Below are 17,097 nucleotides of genomic sequence, written 5' to 3'. Positions count from 1 at the left end.
CCTGTTACACCCCTCTCAGTCGGGGTTCAGAGCAGGGCACATACTTTGCTATTGGAGGTACTGGCTTCTATTCGACTACTAGGCACAGCCTTATCTTGGATGACATTTTTCTTGAGAGACTGTATGATGGAAAGTGGATTATTGATGAGGGCAGATAGCTAGCTACACTTAGCAACAGGCCACTAATCCCCACTAGGTCCAGTCAGATCTCAATAAATGAATCCCAGGTCAACCCTCGGTAACTTGGCAATGAGCAGTTAGGCTTAACTTAGGAGACAGGTGTGTAAAACATTCAATATCAACAAAAGAGTAAATAGGTCAAATACAAAGCACAAAAATTGATTATATTTTTATCTTTAAAATGACACCAAAGCGACGAAAATCAAGTGTAATTCTAGCGCTTAGAAGCAAATAGCACTCAAAGGGTTAAAAAAAGGTCACACTGGACAGGGAAAAAGTTCAGAGTTCAGGCCACCCACAATGTAACACTGTTACACTTACTTTCAGAAGTGTTTCTTGATACAGGGACATGGTCCACAGCACCAGCCAAGGGTTCAGAGTCTCTAGTTTGCCTCTTTGGGCATGGGACTACAACTAACACAATGCACCTCTTCAACTTATGGAGCTGTTTACAACAGTTGCTCCAAATGTCTCCGAACTTCTGGATCTTCTTCCAGAGGTCCTTTTTGGGTCCTTGGAGTGTCCACAACTTGATATAAGGTTTCAGAAGCTCTGGGCTGCTCCTTGGGGAGTTGGGACTACCATTCCCAGAATGCACCTGGAGAGAACTCAGATGGCCATTGGATGCTGGTCAGCTGTGCTCTTCTTGCAGGACTTGATGCAGGGGACTCTGGGCAGCTCCTTTGTGCCTGTAGTTTACAGGGAATCCCTTCTTGAAGAAGTTGAGGACAGGCAAAGTCATTTGATTGGCGAAGCATAAGTGTGCAGCTGGTGCAGTCCTTCAGAGTGCAGTGCCCAGGTGCAGGTCAGGGGTCCAGCAGGTCAGTTCTTCTTCTTTTTTGTCTTGTTCCTTGTAGGGATCTGATGTGTGGGTGCAGTTCTGCTAAATGTATCATTGCTCCTGGGGTGGAAGGCAGGGAGGGCAACTGTTCAATCACAGTTAGGCCACTACCCTCTTGGATGACCACTTCCTTGGAAGTGTGGCAAAAATCAATCCCAGGGAGCAACATTCCTTAAAAATCCAAAATTGCAGAAACTGAATTACTGAATTTTGGAGGCTAGGTCTGGCTGAGCCCACCCACTGGTGTGGCTAAAAAGTCCTTGATACACACCCTTCTCCTGCCCTCTCCTAATTTAATCAAGAGGGCACCTGGTTGTCTGGGATTTCAGTGAATGGGGGAGGTCCTGAGCTGCTTCAAATGTCCTTAACTCTTTTGAAGAACAGTTTGGCTGCTCTCCCCCCACCCTGTTTCACCATCTGCTGAGGCAGATCTCCTCCCCAAGGCACTTCCTTTGTGTTCATCCCAGGCCACTTCACACCTCATCAAGGCAGCCTGCCCAGGCTGCCAGAGGCTGGCCAATCAGAAAAGGGAACTACAGAGCTGAAACTGGTAACTTTTAGGAAGGATTCTGCCTTACGTCTGGCCCTGTTGAACATCTATGTTCAACCTTTGGCAGAACTTGTGAAGACCTGTAGCCAAACCATAATGTCCTACGAGGATGACACACAAATTATATTTTCTCTGTCTTCCGTGCAGGATTACTCCTCGTGGCCTTGAATCCATGCCTGGCCGGTGTTGCTTCGTGGATGAGCTCAAACACCTTGAAGCTGAATGGGGAAAAGACGTAGGTTCTGATACTGGGAAAGAACCCGGCCTGGACATAAAGGGCCCACAGCATTGGCCTCAAAATGTAGGTGCACTTCCTGCACTGGCTCAAAAGGTGAAAAATCTCAGCTTCTTACTGGACAACAATTTGTCCATGAAGTCTCAGGTTGCAAAGGTGGCTGCCACATGCTTTGAGGTTCTGAAATGGCTGTGAAGATTCCTTTGGATTCTTCCTTTCTCTGCTCAAAGGACAGTCATTCAGGCTCTTATTTTATTCAGATTGAATTATGGCAATGTCCTTTATTTGGGAGCTTCTCTAAAAAGGTTGCAGGTGCTGCAAACCTCAGCAGCCGGGCTACTTTACAGACTCCAAAAAACTGCATCAGCTTCTTCTCTACTGAAGGAATTGCACTGGCTTAAGGTGGATAAGTGCATTCAGTTCAACACTCTCTGCTTTGTGCACTGTGCTAGATCAGGAGTTGGCCCTTGCTTCCTGAACGGAGTAGTGAAACATTATCTTCCAACTTGTTCACTACCCTCCAGTGATCTTTCTTTATGCATAGTTCCAAGAGTAAAATGGACTCGCTCTGGAAGACAGTCCTTTGCCCATATGGACCCAAAGCTTTGGAACAGTCTTCCACTAACTTTGAGAAGCTGCACTTCTTTATCCTCCTTGCAGAAATCGCTGAAGACCTGGTTGTGTGAGTAGCGAGATATGACCAATTCCTATTTGTCTTTAAGTGCTGGGAATCCCCGTTGTGGGTGGCTGTTTGTGCTTTATAAGCTTTTTTAATAATAATAAAAATAATAATAACAATACAGGCTTTGGCATAGCCATAAAATCGATTCCAGAGGGACACACTCAGCTTCAGCTGTGAGGATCAATAGAAAACGCATAACTTTCCAAATGCTGGCATTTAAAACTGGACTCTGTTAGCTAGTTCTGCTCTCCTTCACCACCTCTTCTCTTCATAGATTGCACGTATCAAGTACACAGATTGCCATATTCTGCAGGGAAAACTATAATGAACATTGTAAACCATTACACATTTTGATAATATTTTCTTTGAACAACGGTGAAGGGTTTAAGCTCACCAGGAGGAAGATGGGGCAGACGGCTACCCAGCAGACCTTCCAGAACCAACCGGGGCTGAACCCCAGCATCTCATTCACATCACTGCAGAACCGGGTGATACCTGTGAAGGAAGAGATAAGGAATGTCACCACTGGGTTTAGCCGCTGCAGCAGTATGATGGAGAATGTTTCACACAGTTATCCGTGCATACATAAACATACAAAAAGAGACACACATATATGCACAGACAGGCACGCATGCAGAAACGTACATGAACACATTTACACATGGAAGCATGCACATTCCAGCAAGGGTACAGATACAGCGTTTAGAAAAGTCTGTCATCTCTGCTTCGTATCGTGCATTGCTTTCCACAAATACTATGATGTGGTCACAGTATGTAAATATAATGGGGGTAAACTGGTTCTCCAGTGACAGATGTGGCGCGCTCTCCTCCTTTGCATCTTCCCCTCTACAAAGAGTTTTCCTATTCTTTAGCTGTACTTTTAGTCTACCTTCTTCTCTCGACCTCCCTCTTCTTTTTCACTCTAGTACCCCGTCTTTGTACTTTCTGCTGTTATGTAAGGGCCACGGCCAAGAACAGAGAATCATCACCAGGTCCAAAGCCAAATTAGCATAGGCAAAGTGAAATGACATTGCAGGAAGTAACTTCCGAGGCACCAATACTCATCCCTTAAATGGGACAGGGCATGTTTTTTCGAGGCAATGCTTAGGGAGAAATAGTGGAAGTTTAAGGCAGTAGTTGAGTTTAAATATGCATTATTAGGAGTAAATTAAAGAAAGTGTCACACGGAATACATGTGCAGCGTTAGATCCGAGTTTATGATTTGATTACGCTTTTATGAGTGGTGGGTCTTGACGGTGAGAGCGGTGAATAAAAACAAAATAATTATTGTCAAACAAAGCAATGTTAGTTTAAAATGTAGTAGTTAGTTTTACTAATGTAAATCACCTATCTTTTCCTCTGATAAAAATGTCATTCAGCTCAGAAATTACAGAAGTGACAACATTTTGAAATAACCAGTATGTGGGCTAGGTTGGTACGTTTAAAGAGTCGTGAAGACAAAGCACACACAATGTGCTAAAAATATGTTGAAAGAGATAGCACTCTGTGCTGACACCAGTGGCGGCTCCTCCGTTTGGGCAGAGGAGCACCTTTTAAAGAAAACGATAATAAACCATGTTTATTATCGTTTTCTTTAAAAGGCGCGGGCCACGGGGGTGACGTGCTCTGAGGGAAAGTGCTCAGCACTCCCCCTTCATAGCGCATGTGTGTTTGGCCAGCCGTCTCGGGCCGGCCAAACACACATGCGCTGTAGGGTCTCTCCAGCCCAGCAACACAGTTGTTGGGCTAGAGAGAGCCTGCACCGGCTCCCAGTCTGCCTGGGAGTGCCCTGGCTGGGCGCTCCCAGACAATCTTGACGCTGCTCTGAGCAGCATCAAGATTGGCGCAAGGCAGGCTGGGAGCCTGTGCCTGCAGCGAGGAGCATCGAGGGACAGAGGAGCGGCAGAGGAGGTAAATGATTTTAAAAAATAAATAAAATTAAATGTTTATTCCCTTCCTCTCTCCCACGCCTCCCTGCCCCAACCCACCCCTTCCCTTCCATGGCCCGCAAGCCGCTACTTGCTGACACTTAGATCAGAATCTAAGATATATCAGTTACAGGCATTAATGTATGTCACCAGCAGCTGTTGGGCAGGAACTGCACAGTTTAACTGCTTTACAAGTTCTCTCACACAAAACGCACTCTCACTATAGTTCATGCAGCAAAGGATAAAAATGCATTTTCTGCTTTGGGGTTTGCGTGATTGCTCACCTATCCATTATGGCCACAGCAGAAAGGTTATGTATCCTCTCCATCCCTCCTCTAGCACTTGGGCGGCCAGTCAGTGGCCACCCCAAGCTCACACACACACTCACTAAGTATTAAGAAGACGCCAATTAAAATAAGTTAGATTTTAAGGAACTTATGCTACCTCATCAGCTTGCTTCTTTCTGATTCCACCCCCGAAGGGAGCTAAATTGGAAGTAGCATAGTTTAGGGGCAGCTCGAAAAAAAGACATCATAACCGCAACAAGGGGCTCCTCTGCTTGTCTTCATAGCTCAGTACCTGACTGATTACACCAGAGCAGTCACTGGCCTCTGAAAACAAACATCCCCACCCCTCCCCCACTCACCTCAATCACTCACATCTTCGAATCGCCCCAGCCACGCTGGTATCAATTTGTTGGTGATGGGTGGTTTGGGGAGGGTGGGGTGTAGAAGAGGGTGGCGAGAGGGTGATTGGAAAAAAGGGGGTTAATGGATGGAATGTTAACCACTGCAGCCAGGTCAGAAGCAGACTTCTGTATGAATGACCTTGATGCAGGCGGTTCCCTGCGCCCCTCTCAAGGTTATGCACCCACGAATAGTCCCAATTCGCCTTTGTTGGTCCTAGAAGATGCTGTTTCTGTTCTTCACCAGTGGCAGTTTAGCACGTTCGAAACTGAGGCCATCATTACGACCCTAGCGGTCTGAAGACTGCCAGGGCCTCGGTGGCGGCCTCACCGTCGGAAGGCAACCACATTACGAGTTGTGGGGTTTGGCAGAAGCCAAACTGCCACAAGACCACCTGGCACGCCGGTGCGGTTGCACCGACGTGGCTGGCGGTGAGCTCCTCCAACCCGGATTACGAGGCTGCAGACCGCCAAGGCTTTCTGTGGTGGTCACCCCGCAGTGAAAACCCTGGCGGTAAGGCACCCGGCAACAGGAATTCCCATTACTGTTGCCAGCACACGCACCCCAACATATCCACCCACATGCAGACACTCCCTCCACCAGTCCACACACTTACAAACACCCCCCACACCTTCACACACACATGCATTCACATACACACCCCTTAGCATATGTATACATTCACACAGACACCCCCACTCACTCGCATACATACAGACACACACCCCCACTCGCTCGCAGACATGCAGACACATACCCCCACTCGCTCACAAACATGCAGACACCCCCCCACTTGCTCGCAAACATGCAGACACACACTCCCTCTCAAACACGCACTCAGACACCCCATTCACAGTCAATCACATACACGCACATATTCACCACCCCCTCCCCATTCCGAATATTCGTACTCATACTACACCCCCCCTTCACAAACTTGCACTCATGCATCCACACACACAGACACCCTCCCCCCCTTATCGGATGATCAACTTACCTTTTCCGGCGAGCTGGTCGTCTGGGAGGGGATGGGTCCTGGCAGTTTTGCATCTCCAGCGCCACCACGCCACCACGCCAGCCGGACTCCTCCAAGCCGTATTACGGCTCGTAATAAGGCGGGCAGACTCTTGCTTGCGTGGCGGTGATGGTGATGCAAGTGTCTCTTTGGAGTTGGACTTCCGAAAATAAATAGGCGTAAGTCCTCTAATGACTCCTAATATGGTGGTCTATTGGCTGCAGCGGCTTTGGCGGTCTTACAAGAAAGACCGCCAAAGTCATAATGAGGCCCTGAGTGTTCAAAAACGTTAACAGAATGCCTGGGGCAGCGGAATTTCCATCCTGCATCCTTGATCCCTGAGGATATTAAAGGGATGATCCTCTGTCCCACCCCTGGGCTCCTCAACTGGCATCTATTAGCTGAGACATCACAAGGGGAAGCTACAGAAAGTAAATTGGGCTTCCAAGACTACCTTTTCGTTTTCTTCAGTGTTTTCATGACCCCTGAAGTCAGGGATAGCAAAGCCAATTGTAGGGGTTAGTAACTAAAAGAAGCAGCTCACCTTCGCTGCTTTTACTGGGCGTCTGTACCTCTCACCATCACACACTCTTAATCCACGCAAACCCACAGAACTTGTTTTATCCCAGAAACCCTTGCAGTGTTTTTGCATGAGGATGATGGGAATCTTGGAATGTCCTTAAATATTTCTTCCAGAAACTTTAAGTTTTGTATTTGGCAGAGAATGATCCCTTATTGATTGGAAATTTCCACCCAAAAAATGAGAGTCGCGTTTCCATTTTCTGGGTTAATCTGAATTGTGCTGACCTCATGATATTTAATCATTCGTAGACATCCTTCTGGAAACTAGACAAATTGATGTTTAATGAGTGAGTCAGTAGTTTTATTGTGTATTTTGCACACACTCAATCGCTTACAACGACAGTGATAATTTCAGTTATATATAAATTGCGTAAATCATTGAGTCCAGCTGGTCCCTTTAACGTGCTATCCCTGAAAATGATTTTCTCAGTTTAGCTTTAGCATATCTTGATATTTCCTATGGTTCTTCCATTACAAAAAATAACAAAACTTATCACAGGCCTTAAAGGTCACTCCCTTTACCTCTCAGTGAGGACTTGCCATAAGGAATCTATGTACAAATCCAGCGTCGGACGTTCTTACCATAAAACCAGGACACAGCAATGGATTCCAAGAGCACCACCGTCAGCACTGCTGGGCCAGTGGCATATTCTTCAAAGAGCTTCACCACGTATGCACCACCCTGGGAAAGAGATGGGCATTAGCAATTTTATTTAAGCACTATGGCATCACCTTATCTGCACAACCCTAAATACTGCGGGGCTAAGAGATACTGCACCAGACCCCTACCATTAGGCCAGAGATTAGGTTTTCGATTGCAACCATACCAGGGAAGGGATGTCCCTTGCAGACTGCTGACTCCTTGTGTGATCTTAAAACTAACATAGGACTTTGCTGCTTCCCTTCTCTCTTTGACCACCACCATCTTGCGATTCCAGAAGTTTATTTGGGGTAGCATCGCCTTTAGCATTGTTGAATTCTTGTGTGATTTGCTTACTATTGATGGGGGGCCTGATCTGATGCCCCAAAACAACCCTCTGATGAACAAAGGTGTAACCTCCCCTACTCTATATCCTGCGAATCTGCACCCTAACATGAACCTCCCAGTCTTGTTTGGACCGAACCATTGGATCCCTGTGACAGGTACACGTTCTGCTAGGGACGCTGCCGTTTTGTGAGATGGATTAATCCTTTTCAACCCTATGTTGTAGCAGTGGGAAGGAAATGCCAATCAAATACTTACGTATGTCAGGGTGCTCAGTGCCCCCAAAAAGCAGATTGAGATGAAGCCGAGCACAAGGAGCTCCCTGCGTTTCCCCCAGACGTGTGGGAACTCGTCCAGCAAGGCAGTGATCACCCCCTCCAGACCTGCAAACTGGACCACCAAACAGAAGAGAGGAGACAGTGAGACAAGACTGTTAAAATGGATATTTGTCTAAGTCCCAGGCCCCTCGAGGGTGTACAAAGAAGTCTATACCCTTATGAGGATCTGGACACTGCCTCTCCAACTGGAACAAAGGGGCACCAAACACCACAGTTTAGCGTTTAGCAGAGTTTCAGCTAAATTGTCAAGTATTTGGCCAAATATTTAGCTAAATGGATTATTTAAATAATCACAGCTCCAAACCTGATAAACGTACTTTATAGGATCAATAATGAAAACCTTCAAATAGAATTACTTTTTTTTGCTCTTGGTATTATTTTAATCAGATCAATTTCAAGAGATTTCAAGTAGACTTCACAAAGGTAAAAATAATAGTACTCACTAAAACAAATTAAAAACTCTGGTCGCCTCTCTGTACTTTAGACATTAGTGGCCTTAAAGAGTTCTCCAGCAGGTCAAGCGAATGAATGAATGAATGAATGAATATCTTTAAACACTAGAGCTGGGGGCGTGCATGGGTCGTCGCGGTTGATATTTTTGCTTTAGCAGACAGTGCACAATGTCCAGCTGCGCATAGATACAAAGTGAAGGTCTGTAGGGAGCTGTCAAAGTCAGGGCGGTTAAAACATCATTGTTCTAATACCTGTCTGGCTGATGCAAGAGTGTACAAGGGACCCCGCAAGGAACTATACGCCACAGGAATCGCTGCACTGATGATATAGAAACGTAAGATAAATTGGTGGTGACAGATTTGGGGGTGAATGACATGAGTCTGTGCATTTTGGTAAAGCAAGGTACTACTGCATGTAGTGCTGAGCTGTGGCGTGTTAGGAGCTGAAAAGGGATAGTAGATGGGGGGACTGGAGTGAAGTGGCAGAACTATTAGGTGTCACAATGAACTGGTAGTAGGTGGAGGGTACATTAATGTTAGAGAAAAGAAGCCATCGGTCGAGTAGAGCAAAACGCTAGACGTATTAGGCCTGAAAAAGGCGGAAAGGGTTAAGTGTTTGCCCCAGTTGTGCATTCCTAGATGCAGATTTCGGCCACATTACCTTGAGCTATCCCCATTTGCGACTGTTCTGGGAGACAGTGATAGGTACCCTCAATGCAACCTTGGCCGCACCCTTGCCTGTAACTTGGAGCCTTGTTTACTGGGGTTGTTTCCATGACCGCGGACGTGGAAAGTGGGTTCCAAGTTCCTAGATCTGGCCATGGTCAAGAATAGCAATGAAATGGAAGTCCATGGTGGGACTGGCCTTCGGTTTCCCCATAGGGGCAGTGTGGTCAGCTTTCACAGCAGAGTACAGATCTACTGGTTCAAGGTACTTCAGAGTCAGGGTAGATGATATGGGAGGTGACCTGCCACAGAGAGGAGAGTTAGTCAGGGAGTTTATGGCTCTGATTGAATCGAGTTGATCCAGACAAGAAACAGGCACCTCAAGAGGTCTCTAAGTGGCGTAGGATCGTGCCACTGCCCTTCTCCCAGCTGCCTTCACCATGTGGCAGGGGCAACAGGGTCTCCTAAGGTTCACTAGTCACTGGGGTTCACCAGCATAGGAGGCAACTTGTCCCGCCCGATTAGTCCTCAGACTCATAGGTACCCCCACTGACCTTCTGTGCCAGGCAGAGGAGCCAGAATTGTATGGTATAAGCAGAGGTGGCCCACCCACACGGGGTGGGCTATCCCCTTTTGGGTCTAGGCTGTAGGGGCTAAGTCTGTATGGTCCACCCAAGGAGTACACCTCACCTCCACAGTTCATCGCATGAGAGATCAGTGGCCATCCAAGTCTTTCATTCCCTTGCACATTGGTAATGCAGTTATAAGGTTCTCAGTTCCCCTAGCAGGCACCAGAAGCCACTTCAGGCCTCGAGATCAGAGGATACACAGAAAAGTTTCTCCCAGGGGAAACAGGCAAAGCCAGCCCGTCCCGTATGCCTGCACCGCTCGGCCTCTGTAAGTACGAGCCACAGTCACTGGCAGTCAGACTCAACAAGGCCTTTCAGATGGCACCAGTCGCTGCAGGAAGTGGAGGGGAGATCAATTAGATGAATGGCTGTCACTTCTTCAGGTGATAGCCTGCACTGGGCCCTGACTTAGGCTTCGAGGAGCCCCTCACCATACGTCCTAGCAGGCTGCCTTCAGGGCATCACTACCTGGTAGTGGTTTTGTGAAGGTCCGAACTGCACCCTGGCCAGGGTCCCACACTGTCGTCCGCCAGGGCTGCTCTCCCCTATGCCTCACTACTCTGCGATGTGAGCCAAGCCTTACCCCTGGGCCCACTGTCACAGTCCGCAGTTGATCCGCCAGGGTCAGCCCCCTGATAGCCTCTTGAGCAGGAACTCGCTTGGTAGGGTGTGCGTGTTAGCACAAACCCGCAGTCCTTAGTCCAGGTCATGATACTCCCCTAGTGCTGGGGGGGCTAAGGAGGTCAAGGGTCGTATCCGTTCCCACTTTCAGCTGCCAGCACCGAGCCATGACCTGGGCTCCAAGGCCTGCTACTCTAGTGCACGCAGGGTAAGGCTGTCAGGACATCCCTCTGTGGCCGATAAGGGGTCCCTGCACCTTGCCCCGACCTCGGGGCCCAAAGGGTCTGAGCCACTCACCGGAGAACTGAAGCGTAAGGGGGCCGCACAGCTCCTCAGGTGTCTACTCACCTATCAGCAGCCGCTGCTCATTTCAGGCCCTATGCAAACAAGTGTTCCTGGAGGAATTATTTTAATTACAGTCAACAACAATGTGTAATAACCAATCAAAATCAAATGATCTATCAACAATCCAGCAGTATATAAATGATCAGTTGACAGCATATTGTTATATGCAAAAATAATTTACTTTATATTTTGTTGGAAATGGCCCTTTTTGCAGGGTTATCCCCAAATGTTTTGCCTTCTTCCCCTTATTTGTTTGGATTTGTTTTAGCTGGTTTTGGTACTCTGGGCACTTTACAACTGCTGATCAATGCTAAAGTGCAAGTGTCTCCTGTGTAAATTGTGATTATGATTGGTTATCCCTGATTGGCATATTTGATTTACTAGTAAGTCCCTATTAAAGTGCACTAGAGGTGCCCAGGGCCTGTAGATCAAATGATACCAGTGGACCTGCAGCACTGATGGTGCCACCCACATGAGGAGCCGTGTAAACCTGTTTCAGACCTACCATTGCAGTGTCTGGTTGTGCAGTCTTGCACTGCCAATTCGACCTGGCAAGTGTAGCTACCTACCTTCCCTTTTACTTTGTCACCCCTAAGGTAGGCCTAACGCAGCCCCATGGGCAGGGAGCAGTGTATTTAGAAGGTAGGACATGTATTGATGTGTTTTACATGTCCTGATAGTGAAATGCTGCCAAATTTGTTTTTCACTATTGCAAGGCCCATCTCTCCGATAGGTTAACATGGGGATTGCCTAGAAATACCTTCTAAGTGTAGTTCATCATTGGGAGCTGACAGAGATTTGGCGTTTGGGGTCTCTGAACTCACAATGTAAAAATACATCTTTTGGTACAGTTGGTTTTTAGGTGTCTGTTAGAAAGTGCCGCTTTTAGAAAATGGCCATTTTCTTGCTTAACCATTCTGTGCCTCTGCTTGGCTGCTGAATCCACGTCTGGGTGAGATTGACCCTTGGGCTGTTTGTGAATTCACTCTAGACAGTAACACAAAAGGGACTGATGTGTGTCCTGCATATCCTGATGAATCTTCCTGGGCTAGAGTGGGAGGGAGGAGCTGACACCTGCACTTGAAAGGACTGTGACTGTCCCCTGACAGTACATTCTCCAACCCCCAAGAGTGTGGCTAGGGCAGGGCAAGAAAGAGGCAGGGTCTTGTGCACTACAAAGACTTTCCTTTGAAGTTTGCCTACTTTAAAAGCAGAAATGAGTTTAAGTATTGGACTGCTGACCCCACAACTTTGGAATACTTCTGGATCAAAAGGAACCTCTGCCAAAGAGAAGAGCTTAAGAGCTGTAGTAGTGCCCCTTAGCTGTGTGTGCTTTGCTGGGTTGGCCTGCAGCTGCTGCTTCTGCCTTATAGAGGACAAGGACTGGGCTTTGCTGTGTATCCTGCTTGTGAAGTTTCCCCAATGGCTTGGACTGAGCTTGCCTCCTGTTATGAAGTCTCAGGGACATTAAAGACTTTATCTGCCAGAACCTGGGCTCTCTTGCTGAGACCCCCTGAGTTGCCAAGCGGTGCCACATCCAGTTCCTGGGCCCCTGGAAGGAGAAGCTGGCAGAACCTGAGTGAAGATCCACACACCGGACCGAATTAAAATTAATGGCTAGTTAGACAATAAATAAAAAACCTAATACCTGAACCTACTTTGTATTCAAAACGCCACAAAAAACAACAAACAAGAACCTCCACACGCGTACTTCCAGTAGCATGACTGAATCAGTGTCTTTCCACTCTGGCCGCCATCTGCCCGATTAAATCCACCACAAAGAAGACGCGAACACACCGGTCATGTGTTACACCTACTACAAAGACGGTGCCATCTTGGAAAAGCATCACCTGCTCACAACATGCCAGTGAATAGCCCACAAAACACTCAAACTAATACTATACGCACACAAGTGCCATGCAGATAATCAAAATGACATGCTATATCAGGAAACCTTGTCTTAAAAACATCAAAGTGCCATGCTCCTAAAAGCAAAAACATGACACAAACAACAAACAAAATCTAACATGAATCAAAGCTATACCTAATCACAGATCCATTTGAAACATTTGAAACAAATTCCAAATTATCATGTCCACCAGGCCAACAATATGTTAAAGGAGAGACAACATCCCATATGCTTAATTTCTCAAATCGTTTGGTCTAGGTACTGAGTCACATCCCTTACACAAGACCGGTCCTACCAGGCACAAGATCTAAAGAAATGTTTATCAACAAGCAACTTAATGAAAATTAATGGCTAGTTACCAATAAAAAACCTAATACCTGAACCTAATTTGTATGTTTGGTGTATTGTTTTTTCTTAGCTTTGTTCTTAGTAATTGTTTTTTCTTAGTGATTTTTTTCTTAGTAATTTTTGGTAGTAGTACTATCTCACATACATCACGTGGTTTGTACAAACATTTACAGGATTGGTACCTTTTCTACACCAAGTGCTGAGGGTGGTCTCATGGACCTCTTTGGCTGAGTGAGACTAAAATGTCGACAGTGTGTCCTCTCTGTCAGAACCCCTGCATATGTTGCTTCAGTCCTTCCTGAATATTAGGGTTAGGAGGATTGCGCGCGTCTTTTTAATCCTTGGATCTTGACTGTATGGGGATTAATGGGGGCGCAAGGGCGTTCGTACAGACTCAAATATGTATATGCTGGATTAATAAAATGATCTATATATATATATAGATATATATATATTAATATATTGTTGCATAAGACACTACGCTGCCAACTTATCATTTATATACTGCTGGATAATTTGATTGTTTATTACACATTGTTGTTGACTGGAATTTAAATAATCCCTCCAGGAACACCTGTTTGCATATTGCAGTTCTGTGAGGGAAAGTTGGGTTGCTTTGCTGTCTATAGCACTTCAGGCCCTCATATTTTGAGGGGCCCGGGCTGGCAGGTTGTCTTGGCCCGCACAGCTGCTACTGCTCCTCCTGGCTCAGGATGAATGCTGGGCTGGGCAGAGCTGCAGGCTCACTTATCAGTCATCTTCAGTTTGCAAGCCATGCCCCCAGTGGAGTGAAGTGTTAGCGGTATTAATGATCTTATCTAGCAAGTACAAGGCAGTACATGATACACAGTTAACAAAAGCTAATAAAAAAACATACATATGTACTGGAATTATTACAGTGATAGAGGAATGGCTTAGAATGGGAATGTCAGAGTCAGAAAGCATGACACAAGCTGATATGAGAACCAATGGGAAATCAGGTGGAGTGAATGAAGGGATGGAATACAGGAGGGAATTTAGTGGTGCACAGTGGAAAAGTAAAATAGAATAATTTTAATGATCTGAGAGAAGAAAGAGGCACCAGATGAGGATGTATAGGTAGATGTGCAGCAGAAATGGTGTTCGATGTCTTCTAGGTACTGGGTCACTGATGTCACAATTAAAACGGCAGTCCTAGGATAAGTGACCAGAGAATTGATGAGCTATGTGTTTAAGGGGAAGAGAGGTTATGTGTTGACCTTAGGGATCTTAACAAGAGTATAGTAGTGGATCAGTTTCCTTTACCCAGGATTAATGAAATGCTAGCTAGAACCAAAGGTATTAAGTGGTTCTCAAGTATAGACATTAAAGCTGCATTTCATCAAATTCCATTACATGCAGATAGTAGGACTTTGACATCTTTCATTACCCCTTTTGGTTGTTTTAGGTTCAAGAGAGTACCTTTTGGGTTAGCCTCTGCAGCTGCCATGTTTCAGCGATTGATGCATAAGGTGTTGTCAGGCATGAGAAATGTACTGATTTTTCAGGACAATATTTTGATAATGGGAAAACATTTGGAGGAACATAACCGAGTTCTTGATGAAGTTTTGCAAAGACTAAGCGAGCATGGTTTGACAGCTGAACTTAGTAACTGCAGGTTTGCAGAAAATAAGATAAACTATTTAGGTCACAAGATCTCGGAGGTTGGCATCAAACCTAAATCAGAACTGGTGGAAGCAGTGAAGGAAGCACCTAGACCACAGTCCAAGGATGATGTAAGGGCCTTTTTAGGTCTAGCCAAATTTTAGGCCAAATGTGTACACAATTTTTTGGAAAAAACGTTTGCTTTGCGACAACTTCCTAAAACTAGCAGCAAATTTGTATGGGATGAACGGTGCGATAGTGCATTTGAAGTTATTAAAAGTGAGATTGCTAGTGCTCCACCGTTGCATGGTTTTGATCCCATGTTACAAAGTATTGTGACCTCAGATGCCAGTGCCAAAGGTATCGGTGCGACCCTATCTCAAATTGACAGTTGGGGTGTTGAGAGAATCATAGCTTTTGCCTCACGTTCTATTACTCCCACTGAAGAAAGATATTCAGTAATTGAACGAGAAAGATTAGCTTGTGTATGGGGGTTGGAACATTATAGACTCTGTATTTGGGGTTACCATGTATTGTTGAGGTGCGATCATAAGCCCCTCACAAAAGGGTTGACGACTAAAGGCTTAATTACGGCTTCACCTTGCATAGCTCGCATGTCTGTTAGACTTTTGGATTTTATTTACAGCATACAATATGTGCCAGGTGTCAAAAATTTTGTTGCTGATTTTTTAAGCAGAATGCCATTACCTGCGCAGGATTGTGAGGAGGTTGATCTTGACTCATTTACAGTCGCGAATATAGTTGCTGATTTACCTGGCATCTCTAAGATGGAGTGGGAACAAGCACTTATGCAGGATGATGAGCTCATTGTTGTGAGTGAGTATATTAGGAAGGGATGGCCAATAAAGCGCATGTTAGATCAGAAGATTCGTGTGTTTTGGGAGTTGAGAGATGAACTTTCTTTAGAAGGTAGTTTGGTATTGAGGAATGGCAGAGTTATTCCCCCAAGTTGTCTTAGACAAAGAATTGTTGATTTATGTCATGAGGGACATTTAGGCATTGGGAAGATCAAAAATAGGGTAAAATGTGCGTATTGGTGGCCTGGATTGGATTCTGATATTGAAAAGAAAGTTAGGAACTGTCAGGTTTGAGTTAATTCTGATAAATCACAGGTAACACTAAAACCACCTTTGCATCCGTTGAGGTGTCCAGATGGACCATGGGAACGGATTGGAATTGATATTGCTGAACCGATAATGAATAATGACAAGCAAAAGTTTTTACTGGTGTTGATTGACCATTTTACCAAATGGCCTGAGGTGGAGATTGTTAACAAAGCAGATGTTGAATCTATAATTCGTTTTTTGGACAAAGTGTTTTTGAGAGAGGGCTTACCTAAATACATTGTCAGTGATAATGGTCCACAATTTGTTTCACATACTTTCAAGGAGTTTTTGGAAAGGAAGGGTGTGTTGCATAATACCACTTCTTTAAATCACCTGGCAGGTAATGGTGCAGTTGAGAGGTTTAATCGAGTGATTAAGAGTGTCATTAAGTTGGCCAACAACATTAATGAGGACTGGATGAGCGAATTAATTAGAAACTTGTGGTCCTACAGAACTACACCTTGTGATTCTACTGGATTTTCCCCTTTTGTATTGATGAGAGGTATGATTCCAGTGGGGAAAGATAATGTATGTTGGTTGACTGGAGGTAAAAAAGTGGACAGGACTATTAAACAAGTTACACAGAATATTAAGTGCTCTCAAGATCGAAGTAAACATTATTTTGATGCAAAACACAAGTGTTCAGAACAGATCATCAAAATTGGGGATTGGGTGAAGGTTAAGAAACCTGGTTTCATTAGGAAATGTTGCAATCGATTTTCATATCCTCTTAGGGTGGAATAGATTTACTGTTATTCAGTTTTGTTGAGCGATGGGAAGGTTTGGCATTTGTCGTCTGTATCTATTTGTGGCAATGGGGACTATTTTCCAGCTGAGAAGAAAAAGGAGGAAGTCAGTCATGCACAGGAAGTCAGTCCGGCACACAAGGAATGCAAATTTGATTGGCTGACGGGCTGGAAGAAGACAAATCATTTGGATTCTGGCCTGTTGGCTAATGAACAGTCAGTCTTGAATAGCCAAACGGAGAACTGTGCTGAGAAAATCAGTAGATGTGGTCGTGTGGTCAGAAAACCAAGCAAGTTTCAAGATTATGTTTGCAATGTACTATGAGTATTTAGTTAACTTATTGTTTTCTTTTGGGGGTAAATTTTTGGCTGGGTTAAAATGCATATATGCACGTGTTTTACTGTTTTGTTTTGTTAAGGGGAAGATGTGTTGTGATGCTCGCGCTCAGTGACACGGGCACTTTCCTCTAATGTGTCACTGTTCCGAGCATAGCAACGGGGTAGAAGGGATTCCAAGTTCGAGGCAGAGATGTTGTTTCTGGTCACTTGACCGGAGGTGCTAGGAGCGCTGTGCCGCCTTCTTGTGTCGGGCCGTTTCTTTGAAAAACA

General features: G+C 45.4%; 1 protein-coding gene across 1 annotated transcript in view; it reads right to left on the bottom strand.

Moving 5' to 3' along the window:
* SLC6A4 (solute carrier family 6 member 4) overlaps window positions 1-17,097 on the bottom strand; it is a 328,754-nt gene that overhangs the window by 38,205 nt on the left and 273,452 nt on the right. The window contains exons 10-12 of the mRNA XM_069226260.1: window positions 7,943-8,074; window positions 7,282-7,381; window positions 2,883-2,983 (exon numbers count right to left, since the gene is read on the bottom strand). Coding sequence (XP_069082361.1) covers window positions 2,883-2,983; window positions 7,282-7,381; window positions 7,943-8,074 — 333 coding nt within the window. The remainder of the gene's footprint in view (window positions 1-2,882; window positions 2,984-7,281; window positions 7,382-7,942; window positions 8,075-17,097) is intronic.

Source organism: Pleurodeles waltl, chromosome 3_1, assembly GCF_031143425.1.
Source record: "Pleurodeles waltl isolate 20211129_DDA chromosome 3_1, aPleWal1.hap1.20221129, whole genome shotgun sequence".
Lineage (NCBI taxonomy): Eukaryota > Metazoa > Chordata > Amphibia > Caudata > Salamandridae > Pleurodeles > Pleurodeles waltl.
Note: the sequence above shows the minus strand (reverse complement) of the source record. Positions and strands in the feature narration are given on the sequence as shown.